This window comes from Trachinotus anak, unplaced genomic scaffold (genome assembly GCF_046630095.1).
Source record: "Trachinotus anak isolate AG129_WGS33_773 ecotype Australia unplaced genomic scaffold, CSIRO_AGI_Tana_v1 ptg000010l, whole genome shotgun sequence".
NCBI lineage: Eukaryota > Metazoa > Chordata > Actinopteri > Carangiformes > Carangidae > Trachinotus > Trachinotus anak.
In genome coordinates this window covers 14014005-14030364 of record NW_027273861.1, presented here as the reverse complement: position 1 = coordinate 14030364, position 16360 = coordinate 14014005, and the positions used below count along the sequence as shown (strand labels likewise).

Sequence of the window (16360 nt, the reverse complement as noted above, 5' to 3'; positions counted from 1 at the left end):
AGATGCACAGTTGCAGTTAACCACATACCATCCCAATCATTGATGCTGGGTGACCGGTGTCTCTATCACTGTTCTAATCTTCTGTCATGTCTGGCTGGTTGACCAGACAGACACAGGACACACAGCTGGACCCCAAAAACAACATAGTGACCTTATTGAGATGCATAGGCCTCAAGTCCCCTTGACGGCAGAGGCCTTCTCGGGTTGGACAAAGGTTATGTAATCTGGCTTTTGTTATGTGAAATGTCAAATCATTGGGGGAATGCAATGTTTAATTGAACAAACATTAAAAGACAAAGAGAAATTGAGCTAAATTGTACACACAGTGATGTCTCTGAAGCACAACACCTTGCCAGGGATTAGACTGTCCCCTTCTTTCAAGTTTTTCATGGTGAGAGGCACAAGATACCAGATAATAGCATGGAGATGCTCACAAGTTCCCAGCTGAGCAGTGGTGTGAGTGTGTTAAGATCATCTAGTCTTCTCCTGAACTCTTTATGGGGATCTGTGAATGTCTGGAAACAGCCAGTAAAAGGTTGTTCATAATTATACTTGGTATTAGAATAAGTCAAGCCATGGGGCAATAATCAGTTTTGTACTCATACCATCAGAGGTCTAGCTGTTGTTTTAGACAGTAAGACAGAGAGGTGTCAGCTGACCACCATCAGGCTGAAGAGAGGGGCAGTTAGGACTCGGTCAGCTCAAGAAAATCCTGACTCTTGCAGGTCCACCTCACACTGCCTGCTTTGTATCCAGGGATGTGTTTTGTGCCCCTTAAATGTGACTCACACTTCCCTTTCTCCTTTTTTACAAGGCTTTGGTAATCATACAGCAGGTCTTTTAGATCTGAGGTGACTGAGGGCTTGTTGAAAAAACACCACACTCTCATGGTGAGCACATTTTTTTTCAACAAGCATTTTATGTAGTGTAGCTGTGCTGTGGTGTTTCCTCCCCATGTGTCACAGAGAGCTTACCAGTTAGTAGTTATCTCTGCACTAGAGGACCTCATACAGGCGGCATCTCCATTTATTGCTTTTTGTTTAGCCAAAACAAATTTACACCTTGTTCAGAGCTTGCCTAAATAACGAGGAAAAGATTTACTCTCCTGTAGGCTGTAACAGATGGTAATGCACTAGTCGAATATCGGTAACACACCCACATTAGTGTGGCCACACCCAAGGTCACCCTAGCCCTAGAGTATAGTGCTAAGGGGACATTTTGTTATCATCTGGTTGACGACATTCTGCTGGGCTTTCATTAGCCAGCTGCACCAAGTTATTGCTTTCAAAGTAAAAGTCTGGGTATTTAAAAAGAGACAAGTGGAGCACCATGGTCATACAGCCAAGACCCATGGGGTCCTTGTTCAAAAAGCAGGTGACCTGACAGACTGCCTATGACAGAAAGATGGAGGAAAGGGAAACCTCACCGCCAGCTTATCTGCTCTTTTAATTGGTCTTAATGAATATTTAATGAAATCAAGATGGAATTGAATCATGTTTTTTAACTGCTATGAGAAAAGGCAGTGGCGTGGCGTGAAATGACTTGGTGCATTTGTGTCGATATGACCATATGCATACAGAACGTGTGTGTTTGACTGCATGCTTGCATATTCATGTGTCAGCATCAGCTACATGTTCTATCTGTTCATGCCTGCTGTTGTGCACGTTATCAGATTACTGCAGTCCACAGTGTCAGAGGGTGTGTAATAACGGCAGCAGCAGGGAGGACTGTGTGCCCTGTGCATGTGGCCGCAGCTATCCTCTCCCATCGCTCAAAAGGAAGCTGCTCTCCGCTCTCAGAGGGAATAAATCTTTTATTTGGCTTGTTGTATTTTTAACTAAGGGCTCTTGGTCACGCAACAAAGCCCCACTCTCCATCCCCTCTGCTCCATCCTCTCCCTCCTCATCTCAGTGCCACAACACACATTACCTAACACTGTCATGCGAGTCATATTTCTACTGGCAAGTACCCATTTTCCTTCAGAAATGATAGATAGCGATAGTTTCTACTTTTAGTGAAAAATATGATTTGCTACATTTTTGTCAATACTAATATCTCTGGTCCCAGTCTTTGTTGTGTGCTAAATGCGCTAGATTTTTACACATACTAATTAAAAACCTGCATTCATATGAAAATGTGTCAGTGTGGAACTTACTTACATTTTGCAGTTTTAGGAAGACTTACATCATGAACACCTGTAATACTCTTGCATTATGGTGTGTTCAAATGTAGTGATCCAGACAGCCACACCCAGTATCTTAAAAGGCTCATCCCATTAGCTCATTCTTACCTCACCTCCCCTCTTTGTTACCAAAGGATGATGACTAAGATGCAGCTAGACACAAAGATGGGCATATAAAGCTGGTTCCCCTTTTACCTCTGGAGTGCTACAGATCGGTCCAGGCATTGTGGGTGTATGTGTGTCCATGGTGGTCGTGTGGTTTCAACTGTGTGAGCTTACACAGAAGTAGGGAAGTGATTCAGATGAGGTGATTGGGCTGTTTTTCCAGATGAGGTGGACAGCAGGGATGAGAAGAGAGGACCAGGGGAAGATGGAAGATGAGTCAGGTTGTTGACAACCATTTTCTCACTCACAACACCATCAACCATCGACCCCTGCCCTGACCCTGAGTACATGATAAGGGGATGTTTGTATGTGTGCTGGTGTATATGTGATTGTGAGTGAGTGAGTGAGCGTGTGTGTGTGTGCGTTTATGGGTCACAGGGGACTGCAGTGCGACTGGCTGCAGATGTCTGTTTCCTGCATGTGACCTCATCAACAGAGCAACGGCATAAACCTGGGATCACAGCGCACAGCAATAATTAATGCACTAAGCAAGCTGTAATGTCAACATTGCATTTAGACAAAAGGCCAATTACCCAACATGCACATATTAAGCAATGTTCATTCATTAATGGGGATATTATCATTATTTTTATATTAACAATGGATCACATTACTACTTGTATGTTAAAGGGGTCATTTATAGTGATGAACCCTTAGAGAATTACCACCTGACTCTGCCATTCCCCTGAGCTCAACAAGTCTTCCAACCTATAAATCCATATAGGTCCCTTGTCCGTACCCCTGGATGTGAGCCAAAGGAGTGGACCAGTGACAGGTGTAACAGCTTGGTTAGAAAAGGAAAAGGAAAAGGGTTAAAATAAGTATCTCTTTAAGGTTAAGGGACCTTTGTCGTCATAGTTAGAATAACTAACACGCAGTTAAGGTTGTGAAACATTAATGGATAAAAGAAACAGTGTTGACTATCAGCTTCACATGGAAAATGTACAGTGGTATCCTATGTGAAAGTCCTGTGAGTCCTGTCTACCATCAATTCACCCCAACGTCCTCATAACACAGACTTTGTCGCTCTATACAATACGTCACCTAAGGTCTTTGCTCCTGTCAAAGGGTTTTTTTTTTTTACAACAGGACAGTCTCCCTCAACTCTACGGAAGGTTTTAGTATTTGTCAGTTCATTGTTTTGGTTTTCTGGTATGCAGCTTTTTGGATTGACTCTCACTGCTCTTATCAGCATAGCTTTCAGCACAAAAACTCTAAAAACCCATTGTACACTACAAAAACAGACACAGTTAGAGACTAGCTGGTGAACATAATAGAGCATTTAGCAGCTGAAAAGCCAGACATTTCCCTCAGGAGTTGAGACCAAAAACAGAGCTAAAAGATGAGTGGGTAATGAACAGGTGGCCAGAAACACAAATTTAAAAAACACACACACAAAATACTAACGTTGCAGCGTATCAACAGGTTATGCAAAGAGGCAACTGCTTGCCAAAAATTTTGCCACATTACTTTAAAAAGTGATGACATGTCAGTTATTGCAGGTTTAAACTTAAAGGACTTCATACAAACTTTCACTTCTGGATTCCATGTACGTATTTTGTAGTAGATTATGGTGATAGCTGTCTGTGCAATTAATATAATAACTTAATAGTGACAATAAAAATAAGCCTAATGAAACTAATAGTGCATTTTCCAGAAATAAAACATCCCACACAATATAATATTTCCCTGTTAATGGAGGTTCACTTTAATAGTACTCTCATCCACAGCTACATCAAATTCTTTTTTTTTTAAATGGAAACTGCATTGGATGGTGGCTGTGGCAGTGTAATTTAGCCATATTGACTTTAAATTAATTTGAAATGAGCTACAAAATGATGGTTGGGATTTTAGTTACTCCCCCCTCCCTTCCTCAATGTCTCCTCTGCCCCTTCTCTCCTTCTACTTCCTCACACTCTCTTTTCTGTGTGATAACAATCAGCAAATATGAAAAGTAAATTCTGGAGGAAATGTTGGCAAATGGGTTTTGGGTAGATTGTGCATGAATATTTAATTTAGTCATAAAGTAGGGGTTTAGCACATTAATGGTTTTTCCACTGCTGTCACTCCATTTGATGGTGGCACAGTCTGCTATCTGGTCTGCTGATTGGTTCTGTTAATGACTGTATTTATACTGATTAAAACATTATAGATTTCCTTGGGGGGGTGGTGGTTATCAAAATATTAGAATCCTGTTTATTAAATTTCAAAAAATACTGTAGGAATATTTCAGAGAGAAATAACCTATAAGAACCTAATAACAAGAGAATCAGCAATCAGAATCAAGAGACATTTATAGAGAAACTGAGCAGTTTTTTAGTCTTTTAGTCAGAATACAAAGTTTACATTGATTTGAAGCCCTTGCAAAAATTGCATCTTTTCACTTATGGAGGTAAATATCTGTAACAGGGCCTGCATTCATAAAACATCCAAGAATAGAAGCACTGATGTGAGCTCTCTGGTCAGGTTACATGCCCAGAAAAATAAAACTTCATTATGCTCTCATATACCACTGTCGCTATTTTAAGATAATTCGGAACTCCAGTCCCTTGAACTATATCAGTATTGTTTACTGTGCTTCTAGCCACAGAGCCCCAGAGTCCACGCTCGCTGGCTCCACTACTGTGACAGCTGGAGCGGCCATCACCTCTGGCTCCCAATTGCTTCCTTGTTTTCTGACCTAATAACACTTTAACTGGCAGGTCCAGTTCAGATTCACCTGTGGTAAACATCTGTGGACTTGAGCCAGGTTTTTTTTGTTTTTTTTTTTGCAAATAATGATTTAACCTTCATGGAGTTATGTGCAGGTATAACCTCACATCAGGTTTGTTCAATTAGTATCTGATAAGGTGTCAACCATAAAAAAGTATATATATGTTTTTGGCACTCAGATATCAAAAGATACTGACAATCACTTTATTGTCCTGCATAGTGAATGCCAGCAAGTGGGTAGTGAGTATGCAGAGTAGAATTAAGAAGGGTGAAATCAGTCAATCAATTAGTAACAAATACTCACTGCAGTTGGTTTTAAGCTGTTGTGTGTTTGTCATTATAGCAGTGAGAGGGCAGTGGCCAGCCTCTCGGAGGCTGGGCTGGCTTCAACCAGGGTGTGATCCCTCAGCTCTTGGCTATGTTTGATGAAGATTAATTCAATCCTATTTTCTGCCCTGAAATGCTTTTGCTAATGTAATTCTCTTGGTGGCAGATCCCCCCTCTCTCCCTCTTTGTGTGTCTGTCTGTCTCGCTCTCCCGTCTAAAGAACACTAAGCACCTTATCCATGTTAAGGACTAACAAAAGCAGCAGGAAGAGAGAGCAGTGGTAGTGTGTTGTAATTCTCTACTACAGATTCATTATCTGTGTATAAGTACTGGCAGACTGAACAACACTCAACAACACTCACACTTTTCATCTGCTCGTTACAGATTGACTGAGTTTACATGTGTGTAGACCTATATAAAAAGGACATGAAGATTTTGAGAATAGATTTTAAAATGCCATCAGGTTTAGAAGTTACCTGATCCTTGGTATGTTATCTGTATATACATGTGTTTTCCTGATTCCATACATGTGCACTCACTCATACTCTTCCATAATCTTAAATGAGGAGTCATTTTCAAATTATGCATTAATATTCAGTTTACCATAGTTTCACTTGTAGAAACCTGGAGAACCAATAGAGGGTGCTCCACAGCCCTACAACCTCCCTACTTACACAGACTACCATTTCAGAAAAATCTGGCCAGAACAGATTTGCATCTGTTTTTATTAGTTACTATTATTTGTCCATGTGGCAGACAGTATCCTTTTTGCATGCCTATTTCAGTACAGAATCAGAAACCAAATAATGACAAGAATGAATAATAAATCCAAGTGAAACCAAGTTGAAAAATATGTGTATTTAGGTTTTTTTTAAGTTAGTTACTGCTGTACAGACATAATAGGATTTGCTAAAGAAATCTCGATGTAGGGTTTTTACGATACAAAAACAAATGTAATGTTGTAATTTCTGGTGTATTAAAGGGTGTGGTTGAGGTCTAGTTGTTCTAATCAAGGCCTTATCCCTCGTTCAGAGACAGTAAGAAGAACTAGAGGTGTAAATGTTTCTCTGTTGTTAGTGATTCCTGCTGTGGCTCCATATCTGACTGACTGTAGAGAGTCAGCAGTGTCCACAGGTGGTAGAAACAGTGTGTGTGTGTGTGTGTGTGTGTGTGAGAAAGAGAGAGAGAGAGAGAGAGAGAGTTGAGTGTTGGTGGACTGTATGTGTGTGAAAATCTGTGTGTGAGTCTGTGTGTGTGTGTGTGTGTGTGTGTGTGTAATGGTGGAGTGTATAATCACAGCTTGTTTGTGTCTCATGTTGTCACAGTGACCTCTACTGCTTACATGGTCACCCACTCCAGCATCCATACCACCACACACACAATGCACCAGAGGCATATATTCCCAGGTAACCTAGAGTCTGTACAGAGCTTGTAAATGGGAACATCATGTCAGTGTGATAAAGAATCACACTTTACTCAAGGCTAAATAAGTAAATAAACCTACTTATAACACACCTTTGGCTTCAACCTCAAAAATTCTTGCATGTTCGTGGAGCATATGTCTTCTAAGACTACTTTTCTTTTTCCGGATTCCGTTTGCTGGGATGACCTTCTCTCTTCAGTCCAAGCACAAGCATCTTTCACTCTCTTTAGTACTTGACTGAAATCTCAGCTCCCTATAAAGCCCCTCATGACACCCTCTCCACTTTGAGAATTTGCACCACTCCCACACATTTCTCATTAACTTGTAATAATTTGCTTCATAAAAGCATTTCGTCTGTCCTCCTAAGCTTTACCTTCACTCAAAGTTTTTTGTACTGGCAGACAGTGCTTGACTCAGGGAAAAAACAACAGTATGTATCTTTTAATGCCTAAATTTATAAATACACTTTATAATTTTAAAATACACCATTTAAAATTGAATAAAAATACGAAATCATTGAATAGGTATGCATGTATTTAAAAAAATGGCCTCCGTTGATAAAACATTATTTGTACATATTACCCACACAAAGGGTTAAATGTCAGGGTATCTTAAGGTGCTTCTATACTCCATCAGAACACCCCCCCCCCCCCCCCCCCCCCCCCAACGCCTTTCTAACATCAGAATTGCAAAAGTCACGACTCCTAGCCTCTAGGATTTGACCACTTTTTAAAAAATTTGTCTCTCCCAAGTTCCTCAGATTTATGGAAATGCAACACTAAATCACTATTACTCTTTTAACATCACGTACAGGGAGAAGTCAAATTCTGTAGGCTGTAGCCTTATATGACCTAAAAAGACATTCTCCTTCTTATCTTTATCTTCATTCTAACACTTGTCGTCACGAGATTATTTTGAATGACATGAGTACTGTGACTCTTAACATTACATCCTTTACTCTTACTCAAGTTCACCAACACCTCAGTATTGGTGAACTCGTGGCTAAAGTTATTCCTGTATCTCTGCACCTAGTGGACCCCTTTCCACTTATGTTGTATATTATAAGTCACTCTGAGTAAGAGCATCTGCTAAATACTAAAATAAGTGTTTAGTAGCCTATCAGAGAGCTCCACTCCAAGCAGCACTGTAGGTGGATAGAGAAGGACTCCGAGTATGTTGAGAGTCACTTTGCTTATCCCTCTCAGCGACTGGTTAGTATGGTGCTTGAATATTAATGAAGTCTGGTCCTAAAAGCTGGCTTTGACTGTGACCTAGCCATACTGTGTGTGTGTCTCTCTCTTTCTCTAACACACACACACACACACACATACACTCAGACCCTTCATCCTTTCCGTGGATGTGAAGATCTTCTTTCCTGAGGGACTGATAGATGAGTAGGGCTGGGGTGTTGATTACTGCAGTGCTCAACAGTCAAGTGAGTGTGTGTGTGTGTGTGTCTGTAAGGGCGTGTGTGTAGAAAAGCAGCAGGTTAAAGAGAGGGGTAGCCACCTAGCACCTCCTCTAGACTCCCTCTCAGCTGCTGGAGACATCAAGTGTAAAATTGCACACTCTTTCAAACACACTCCATCAAAACCCACGAGGACACACACACACACACACACACACACAGAGAAAGAGAGAGAGCGAGAGAGGGAGAGTGAGAAAGAGAGAGAGCGTTGGGGAAACCACTTTGAAAATTGGAATTTGAACTAATTAAGATTTAACCTTAACAGAAGTATAGCATTGTCAAGTTATTTGGAAGAAGTATGATAATTATAGTTATATAGTTATATTGAGTATCGATCATGATAATTTCTTTTCTCTTTTTCTTCCAGCAACAACGGCGCCTAGACCTGTTAACCATTACCAACTCCGGTAAGTCTCTGAGATCTTATGACTTCACTCTCACCCACATTCCACCTATTCAACCCCCCTCCACCACCACTCAAATGAAACTGTGCTGTGATGCTCCCATTGGAGGCTCAGTATCAGTGTACCTTATGTGTTTTCTAATTTGGTTTGATGTTGATTTGACAGAAACATGCCATTATAGCACCCAAGTATTTTTCTCTAACCCAATCCTAAATGCTGAAAGTGTTACATGCTGTTTTGTGGATGCCAATTTCCTACACAAACACATAACTGCATAGTTGAATAGTGGGGCAAGCACAGATAAAACTGTGCTGTAGAAAACCGTGGAGCAGAACTATTGGTTGCTGGTCAGTTGCTTGAGCATGTGTTAAAGAATGTTCTTTCATGATGTGATGTGTTAAATGTCAAAAAAAGACTGCTTTGACGCTTTTATTATAGGATAACATGGAACTCATGAATTCAGTTGTAGTCATAAGAAGTCATCAGTCATCAGGAAGTATGCATGCATCCCTTTGCGCTCATGTGCACTTGTTAAGACATCAGTCCACATCTTGGACTTCTTATTAGATTATTAGTTTTATTAAGTTTCCTATCATAGCCACTCTTATAATGTGTGAGCCTTTATGTGACACATGATCACAGTCTGTGTGTTTAGGTGTGTTCTCATTTGTGCTGTGTTTATGTCCACTTGACTGACAAACTGTGACTATATATGCATTATGTATATAGTGTATGTACTGTATGTCTCTACAGGTGTCTTTGTTAGTGTGTGTATGGGGGTTTGTTTGTTTGTGTGAATGTGTGTAAAAGTTTCTAAATGGAATGTATTGATATAGTCATTGAAATGCTGAATGTTTCAGTCATTTTCATGTGACGATGCCAAATATTAGCTGGTTTCTCATATATGAGAGTTTGCTGCTTGTCTTTCTCATACAGTATATGACAGTAAGTGAGATATGTTTCAGTTTTAAACTGTTGGTGCTAAGCAGTCTCTTTGGGAAGTTATGTTTGTGTTGTTTTTCACTCCTTTATTTTTCATAGACTGAACTAATACGATCATAAATACACTTTATAAATCTAGTACAAAGAAATCTGAACAGCACCCAGATGCTCATGCACACTACTGAACCATGCAGATACAGTAAACAACACTGCAACCTTAACACATACTGCAAACAGTACCAAATGCTATCAACACAACTACAATGATTTATTATGCTCTAAGATGCTGTCAAATATAATCTTGAATGCCTTTTACAAGAAACACTTGACTACTATTGAAACATATGTAGCAAGCAGGCATTTAGATGTTGAATTATTGTTTATGAGCATATTGTAGTGGTAGATCCTTTAAGGTTTGGTTTTGTTTTGCATATGGGAGGTAAAATATGCGTAAAGTTTGTGCAGAGGACTTTGAATTGTATTCAGTTTGGACCTCAAACTCATAACATGTACAGCATTCGTCAGGCACGCATATGGTGCTCAGAGATTGACTGGATGTGAAAACATGTCAGAAAGTAGTTGCAGTGTTTGAAATTTATTCCAGTGTCTTAGAGAGGCAGCTGTGAGAACGTGGGATCCACTGAGATGAAGAGCAAGGAGAAATTTGAAAAACTGGGGAGGAGAAACAGATGGGGACGGCGAGGAAGATACAGAGACCCATATGTCTAAAGTATCTGGATGATCTAATATGCTTTGATTAGAATAATGCGTATGTGAGGCTCATGGAGACCGGGTTAATTTAGCAGGTTTACATTGCAGCTGTTCCTCAGGCCCTAGGCAGAGGCAGGACTCGCCCTTGGCCTTCACAGTTTGACAGAGGGCAACCAGTGAGAGAGACAGGGTGAAGAAGGGAGAGGATGTGAGAAAGATTATATACAAACACCTTCTTCAGCCATGTGAGGGGGGAAAAGGGGGAAGGATTATATTATCATACAATTCTGTGTGTATGAAACAAATGATGCAACCAATGTGACATCACAGTGTTTGCTTACTGGGCATGTTCCTGGGCTGTTCATCTAGAGATATGATATATATATATATATATATATATAAATAATTTAAATTGAGGTTTAGAGCTAGGAGTTTAGATTACTAGACTATATGGATGTGTCCACCCATCTCGCTAAAGGAGCCATGAACCTCTTATAGATGTGTTGCCAAACTTTGTCCAAATGACGGAGCTCTATAGCCATTTTTATCATCTTTCTGGCAGCTATTTTCACTTTATTCTGTTTGGGTATGACTCAATAGGAGCACTTAAAGTTAATACTGGTGATTCACAGTGCCGTTTCATTCACAAATCAAAGCTTCATACCTGTTTGGGTGAACACACTACTCGCTATGCTATTACAGCTCTTCGTCCTTGATACTCGAATTTGCTCAAGAAACACTAATACATTTCTTACTAACTATCCACCAAACTCAGGTTATGAATAGATTTGAAGTGACAAATAGTCCCACAGAGTTTTAGAATCATGCACACAGAGGACAGTCACAAAAACTGTTTCTTTTATGAAAGCAGCCACCTCTTTAGAGGTCTGTGTAGTGCCTCATTATAAATATAATCTGTGAGAAAAAGAAATGAAAATTGAAATCTCACACAACAAAATGAGAGAAAAAAAAAAAAAGAGAACTGAGTGTTGTGCTAAGCCGCTATACCGTCCAAGGTTATTTTAATTTTCTCCACTCTTTTTTCTTGGTTAGCCAGGAAGCAGCATCAAACTTAAGGACCCCATGGTCTCATAAGTGAGGTAAAATAGCACAACTACAGAGGTTTTACTTAGAGATGTCCTGTTAACAGTCACTATAACATCCAATTGAATTAACCTTAAAATAGCTTAAAACTTAATTTTTTTATGACTTTGCATCAGTCTCTTTGGATAAGCTTACAGCCGTTGGTGCTGTAGAACAACCCTCTCTTAGGGCTTAGTTTGCACCCATGGAGAGGCCCTAGATAGACTGAAATAGCTTTCGATGATATTTCACTGAAAGGTTTCTTCCTCTGACCAGTGCAGGGCTCAGTGTGCTGTGTAAATTATTGCAGGTCATTATTCAGGCTGTTGTTACGTGTGGCCTTGAAGGGAAGTCTATTATATTCTTAACTTGGCAGACATATTTTATTCTGCCCTGCTGCTTATTACTATTCACAGTAGGTGAGCGGACATGCACACACACACACACTGATCATGGTGAAGGTTATTATGATGGCTGTATGAAGAGCAGGTGAGGCGTTCAGATGAATGACTCTGATAGGGAAACACAGGCAGGACACCCTCTCCTTCTCCCTGCAGATTAAAGGAGTTTCCGCTCCTTCGCTGCCTTTCTCCTTGTCGCCCTCTCAACTGCCTCCCACTCTGCTGTTGGCACTTCCTCCTCTACTCATTTGAGCAACACCCGTTATCTGCTGTTATTTATTAGTGATCTTATTTTATCACATTGCCTTGTCCTCTTGTTTCTCCTGCCCTTTTCTGTTGTATTATTCCCTCCTTTGTTTCGTCTTCATAGCATGGACAGCAGGGGGAATCAATGGGTGTGAACAAACTAATAGGCTCAAGTGGCTTCATAACGTGCTGTGTGTCAGAGAGAGAGAGAGAGATTTGATGAGGATTCTGCCCCTGCTGCTCTGTTGGTCTTGGTTTCTAATGGCGTTCATTAGCTGCTCTGCAGAATGATTCACACCTACACATGTATTCACACACGCTGATGTAATTTATAGAAGTGATGTACTATATGTATATGTATATACACACGGAAACGCGGTATGTCTTTATTCTCCCTCTTTCTTATTTCACACACATGCACACTCACTCCCACACACAGACCCACTCAAACCTCACTCGGCCCTCTTTAATTGGACACTTGAGCAGCGCACGGCTGCATCTGGCTCCTGTTGAACACAGCCTGACATTTCAGACTGCTGACCTTTCCAGCCCCGCCACAACTAAATAATGATTAGTCCTGGCAACTGTTCCACCACAGCAGCAGCCAGGTACACACACATGCACATGAGCACAAACACATACACACACACACACACACACACACACACACACACAGGTGCAAACAACACAAAACAGAACAACAAAAAACACCTGCATTGAAGGCTTTGTCTTTTCACAGTGAGAAAATGGGGTGCAGACATTGATTTGAGAGGCCATTGTCATTCTTTTGGCTTATCGATTAGGTTGTCCTTTTCCATATCTGCAGTCGGCACCCAATAATGTGTTGTTCTAAATTAACTCTGCTTGCCTCTGTTTAGTTTCTCCTTTCCCCTTTATGCGCTCTCAGCATTACAGTGGAAAAAAGGTCAATCATATTCATGAGATCTGGGCAGATTTGAGAGGATGGTTGTGTGTCAGTGTGTGCATACTTGTGCACACACTTAGGTTTGTGCACAGACACGTGCAGCATGTGTGTGTATGTGTGTGTGCGTCTGAAGCAATGAAGCAGCATGGAGATAATAGGCAGTTCTCAGATCTCTCCTCTCACTTTCTTCTTTTTCACTCTATCACTTCTCTCTTTGTATCTCCATTTCCCTGCTGTTTCTGTCAGAGCAGAATAGAAATGTTATTCATTAGAGAATCTCTTCGTGCAGTTATTCTATGTGTTTCCTGCTTTGCTCTCTCCAGACAAAATCACTGTACATATCTCTGAGGTCAGAGGTTAGGTTTTGCACAGCCAGGTTCTCATATTCAAAAGCAGTGTCTGAATCTTTCATTTGTCATAGTGGTATTGTGGAAATTGAAGTAAGTAAATTTAACATAATAAAGGCATGAGATTACCAACAGCATGGACAAAATTATGAGGTATGGAGCTGATGGTCTCTACATGATGAAAACCGTAATTATTATACCCTTATTGTTTCCATGGAAACAACCTGGTCAGGGTATATTTTCTAAACAAAATCACAGACATCAAAGCAGGAGCAACATCAAATCACATCAACAAATTTCAAATTATATTTGTATTTTTGGATAAAAGGGTTGTGTCTTTTTGGTTTTATTCAGAAGTACATACACAGCTACATTGCACAATCCTAAATAGCTTCTCAAATCACCACTCTTTGCTACCAGTATGTATCAAATAACATAGCCTACAAAAATTAATGTGCAAGTAGATTTTTGCCAGTAGTACAGTAACTGATATACCCAATTAGTAGTCAGTGATGAAAAGAAATGTAATTAAATTGAAGGAAGGTTCAATGGAATCCCTCACCAAGCAGCAAATGTGTTTACTGGCTACAGTATGTCTTACAAATCCAGGTAATCAGCCATGATTTAGAGTCAAAAATGACTTTTTATTCTTAAAATAGACTAATGAATAAAACTGTGAAATTTCAGACTTACTGTATTTCACATTTTCACCCATACAGTAGACTTGAAAATGAGGTTTCCAGTATTGCGCTTACATTTGCTTAAATTCCACTTGCCAGGAGGAGCAGCAGTTAATAAAACAAACATGCCATTAGAAAAATAAGGAGGTGTGGAAATTGGTTCAGCTGTTGTTTGCCAGTTATTGCAAAATAAAAAAACTCAGTCATGGGCAGCAACCTTGTTGTCTGTCTACAAAAACTTATTATGGTCAACTAAAACAAGCCAAGCATGAGCCCTCATAAACAGAAATAAAAACAAAAAGTAAACTTTGTGAGGAAGGAAACTGTAACTGAAGTAAAACCTTTATTGCTTGTAAAACTAAAAGGAAGTACAATTTTTAGTTCTCATATTTTATTAGTAGGGAGAATTAAGTTGTCGACTCCCAGGAGCCTTTCCTTCTTTCCAATAAAGCACCAGCATCTAGTGTCTCAACATTTACGTAACATGTCAGAAAACAGCAGAATAAGTTGAGGATTACTTCGAACTAAATTGTCTGAAGTGTGAAAGTGGGGTCAACAGAGTTTCCTCTAATTCACACAATGCACCAGCCTGGCTTTCTCTCAGCCATTTAATAGCTTCCATTTCTTCAGATGAAAGTGTCTGGGCAGTCATCCAAACAATGTAGTGATATATCATGTATTTATGTCTTTGTTGTGGTGACGCTATTGTTTTGAATATGATGTATTTCTCTTGGCCCTTTTGCAAATTGCACTCATGGAGTGCTGTTGTGGTCTTGGTGTAGTGAGAGTTTCCCTCCTACCTCAAAATCCTATGAAACACTTGCTTCATGAAACACAGGACGATTTTTAAACTCTTTGTACCGATACCATTTCTATTTTACTTTGAAGAAAACACATTTTCTGTCAGAACATTAATCTTTCTTTTTCTTTTTTTTTTTTTTTATTCTTGCAGAGAAATGAAAGTTAACCCCCTTGTGTGTACCAATTTCCTTTTTGTTCAGCTGTGCAGACTTTAATCAGTTGATCTTTATCTGCCGGACCAGTCCCCCTTTGAGTTAAGAAACCTGCATTCATTCATTAAGCTCTCATTTCCTCACTCATTTACTCACAGCGTTTTATAACCACACATCTTAGAGTTAAGGAACAAAGATCCAGCCAACAAAGTTTTTGCGTCTCATGCACCTTTTAGCCATGCTTGCTGAATTTCTCTGAAATGCTAATGATGACCTTATTACCCCTTCAAAATACAGAAAAATGTTTTAATTCCATTTTCTTTTCCAATTGGTAACACTGCAGCAGGACTCCTATAATGCCGCAAAGAAAATAGCCAGCGGCAGCAATATGTCTACAGTATGTATAGCAAAAAGAGAGGAAGGCATTGCTTTTGGAGCTCTTGTGCTGTCCTTAATACTTCAAGCAAGTGTGAGCTATTCTTGTACATTCTTTTAGGCTTGTAGTCTCCACACTGAGAAAAGTCCCTTCTGCAGACTGCAGGCCAGGAGACTGTGTTTCTGTACAGCCTGGGTTGAAAGACGGTCGAAAGACAGCTATGAAGCAACCTGAATGCAACCTCCTGCTCACTATCTAGACCTGTGGTACATACCTGATCTGACAGAAATTTCTGGGTAGGGACTGCAAGGTTGACTGGCTTTCATGCTGTAGGTCTGAGATTTGTTTTTAGTGAGCACCTTAAGAGAGGGAGGGAGGGAATGCAAAGGACAGTGAAAAAACAGAGAAGAACATTATTAAAAAAAAAATACTATCAGGCTTTTGTGTAAATGAGCAGCTGTGAAAACAACACTTCCTATTATTGCCCTAATTATATCCTTTCTCTATGAATTTGCATATTTTATCTCCCTCCTCTTCATTATGGGGGACTATGCTTCCATTTTGATGTGGTTAAAAAAACACATAAAACAAACAAAGAAGGAGATGAAGGATGGAAGGGAGGAATGGAGAGGGGTACGCTGGCCGCCTCATATTGCGTATTTTCCAGTTGATTTTGTTGAAGGCTTCTCAGCAGCGTAGCTAAATAAGCAGCAGCATGCTAATGAATGGAGAACGAGTATGATAATTTACCAGACAAAGAATGGAGCACTGTGAGAGATAGGAGCCTGAAGGGGGGTGAGTGGGTAAGGAGCAACACAATATGGAACATTTTTGAAAATATTTGTCATCAAACAATTATTTAAAACCTGTCTGTCACCTATATGCCTGAAGGTTCATTTTTTGTCAAGCCTATATTACTAATGCTTAGAGTAAATATTCCCTGTGTTGCAAATACGGTAATTTCACGCACTGTACACACAGTCAACCAGGTGTTTCATGTTTCTGCATGCAGAAA

At 40.0% G+C, this 16360-nt stretch overlaps 2 protein-coding genes across 3 annotated transcripts in view; both read left to right on the top strand.

Moving 5' to 3' along the window:
* The window catches only part of agbl4 (AGBL carboxypeptidase 4), a 270269-nt gene that overhangs the window by 167555 nt on the left and 86354 nt on the right, over positions 1-16360 (top strand). For both annotated transcript variants that reach the window (XM_071487762.1, XM_071487763.1), the window contains one exon: positions 8645-8684. In XM_071487762.1, coding sequence (XP_071343863.1) covers positions 8645-8684 — 40 coding nt within the window. The remainder of the gene's footprint in view (positions 1-8644; positions 8685-16360) is intronic.
* bend5 (BEN domain containing 5) overlaps positions 8655-16360 on the top strand; it is a 34397-nt gene continuing 26691 nt past the window's right edge. Inside the window, exon 1 of the mRNA XM_071487776.1 lies at positions 8655-8684. The gene's annotated coding sequence lies outside the window, so the exon portion shown is untranslated. The remainder of the gene's footprint in view (positions 8685-16360) is intronic.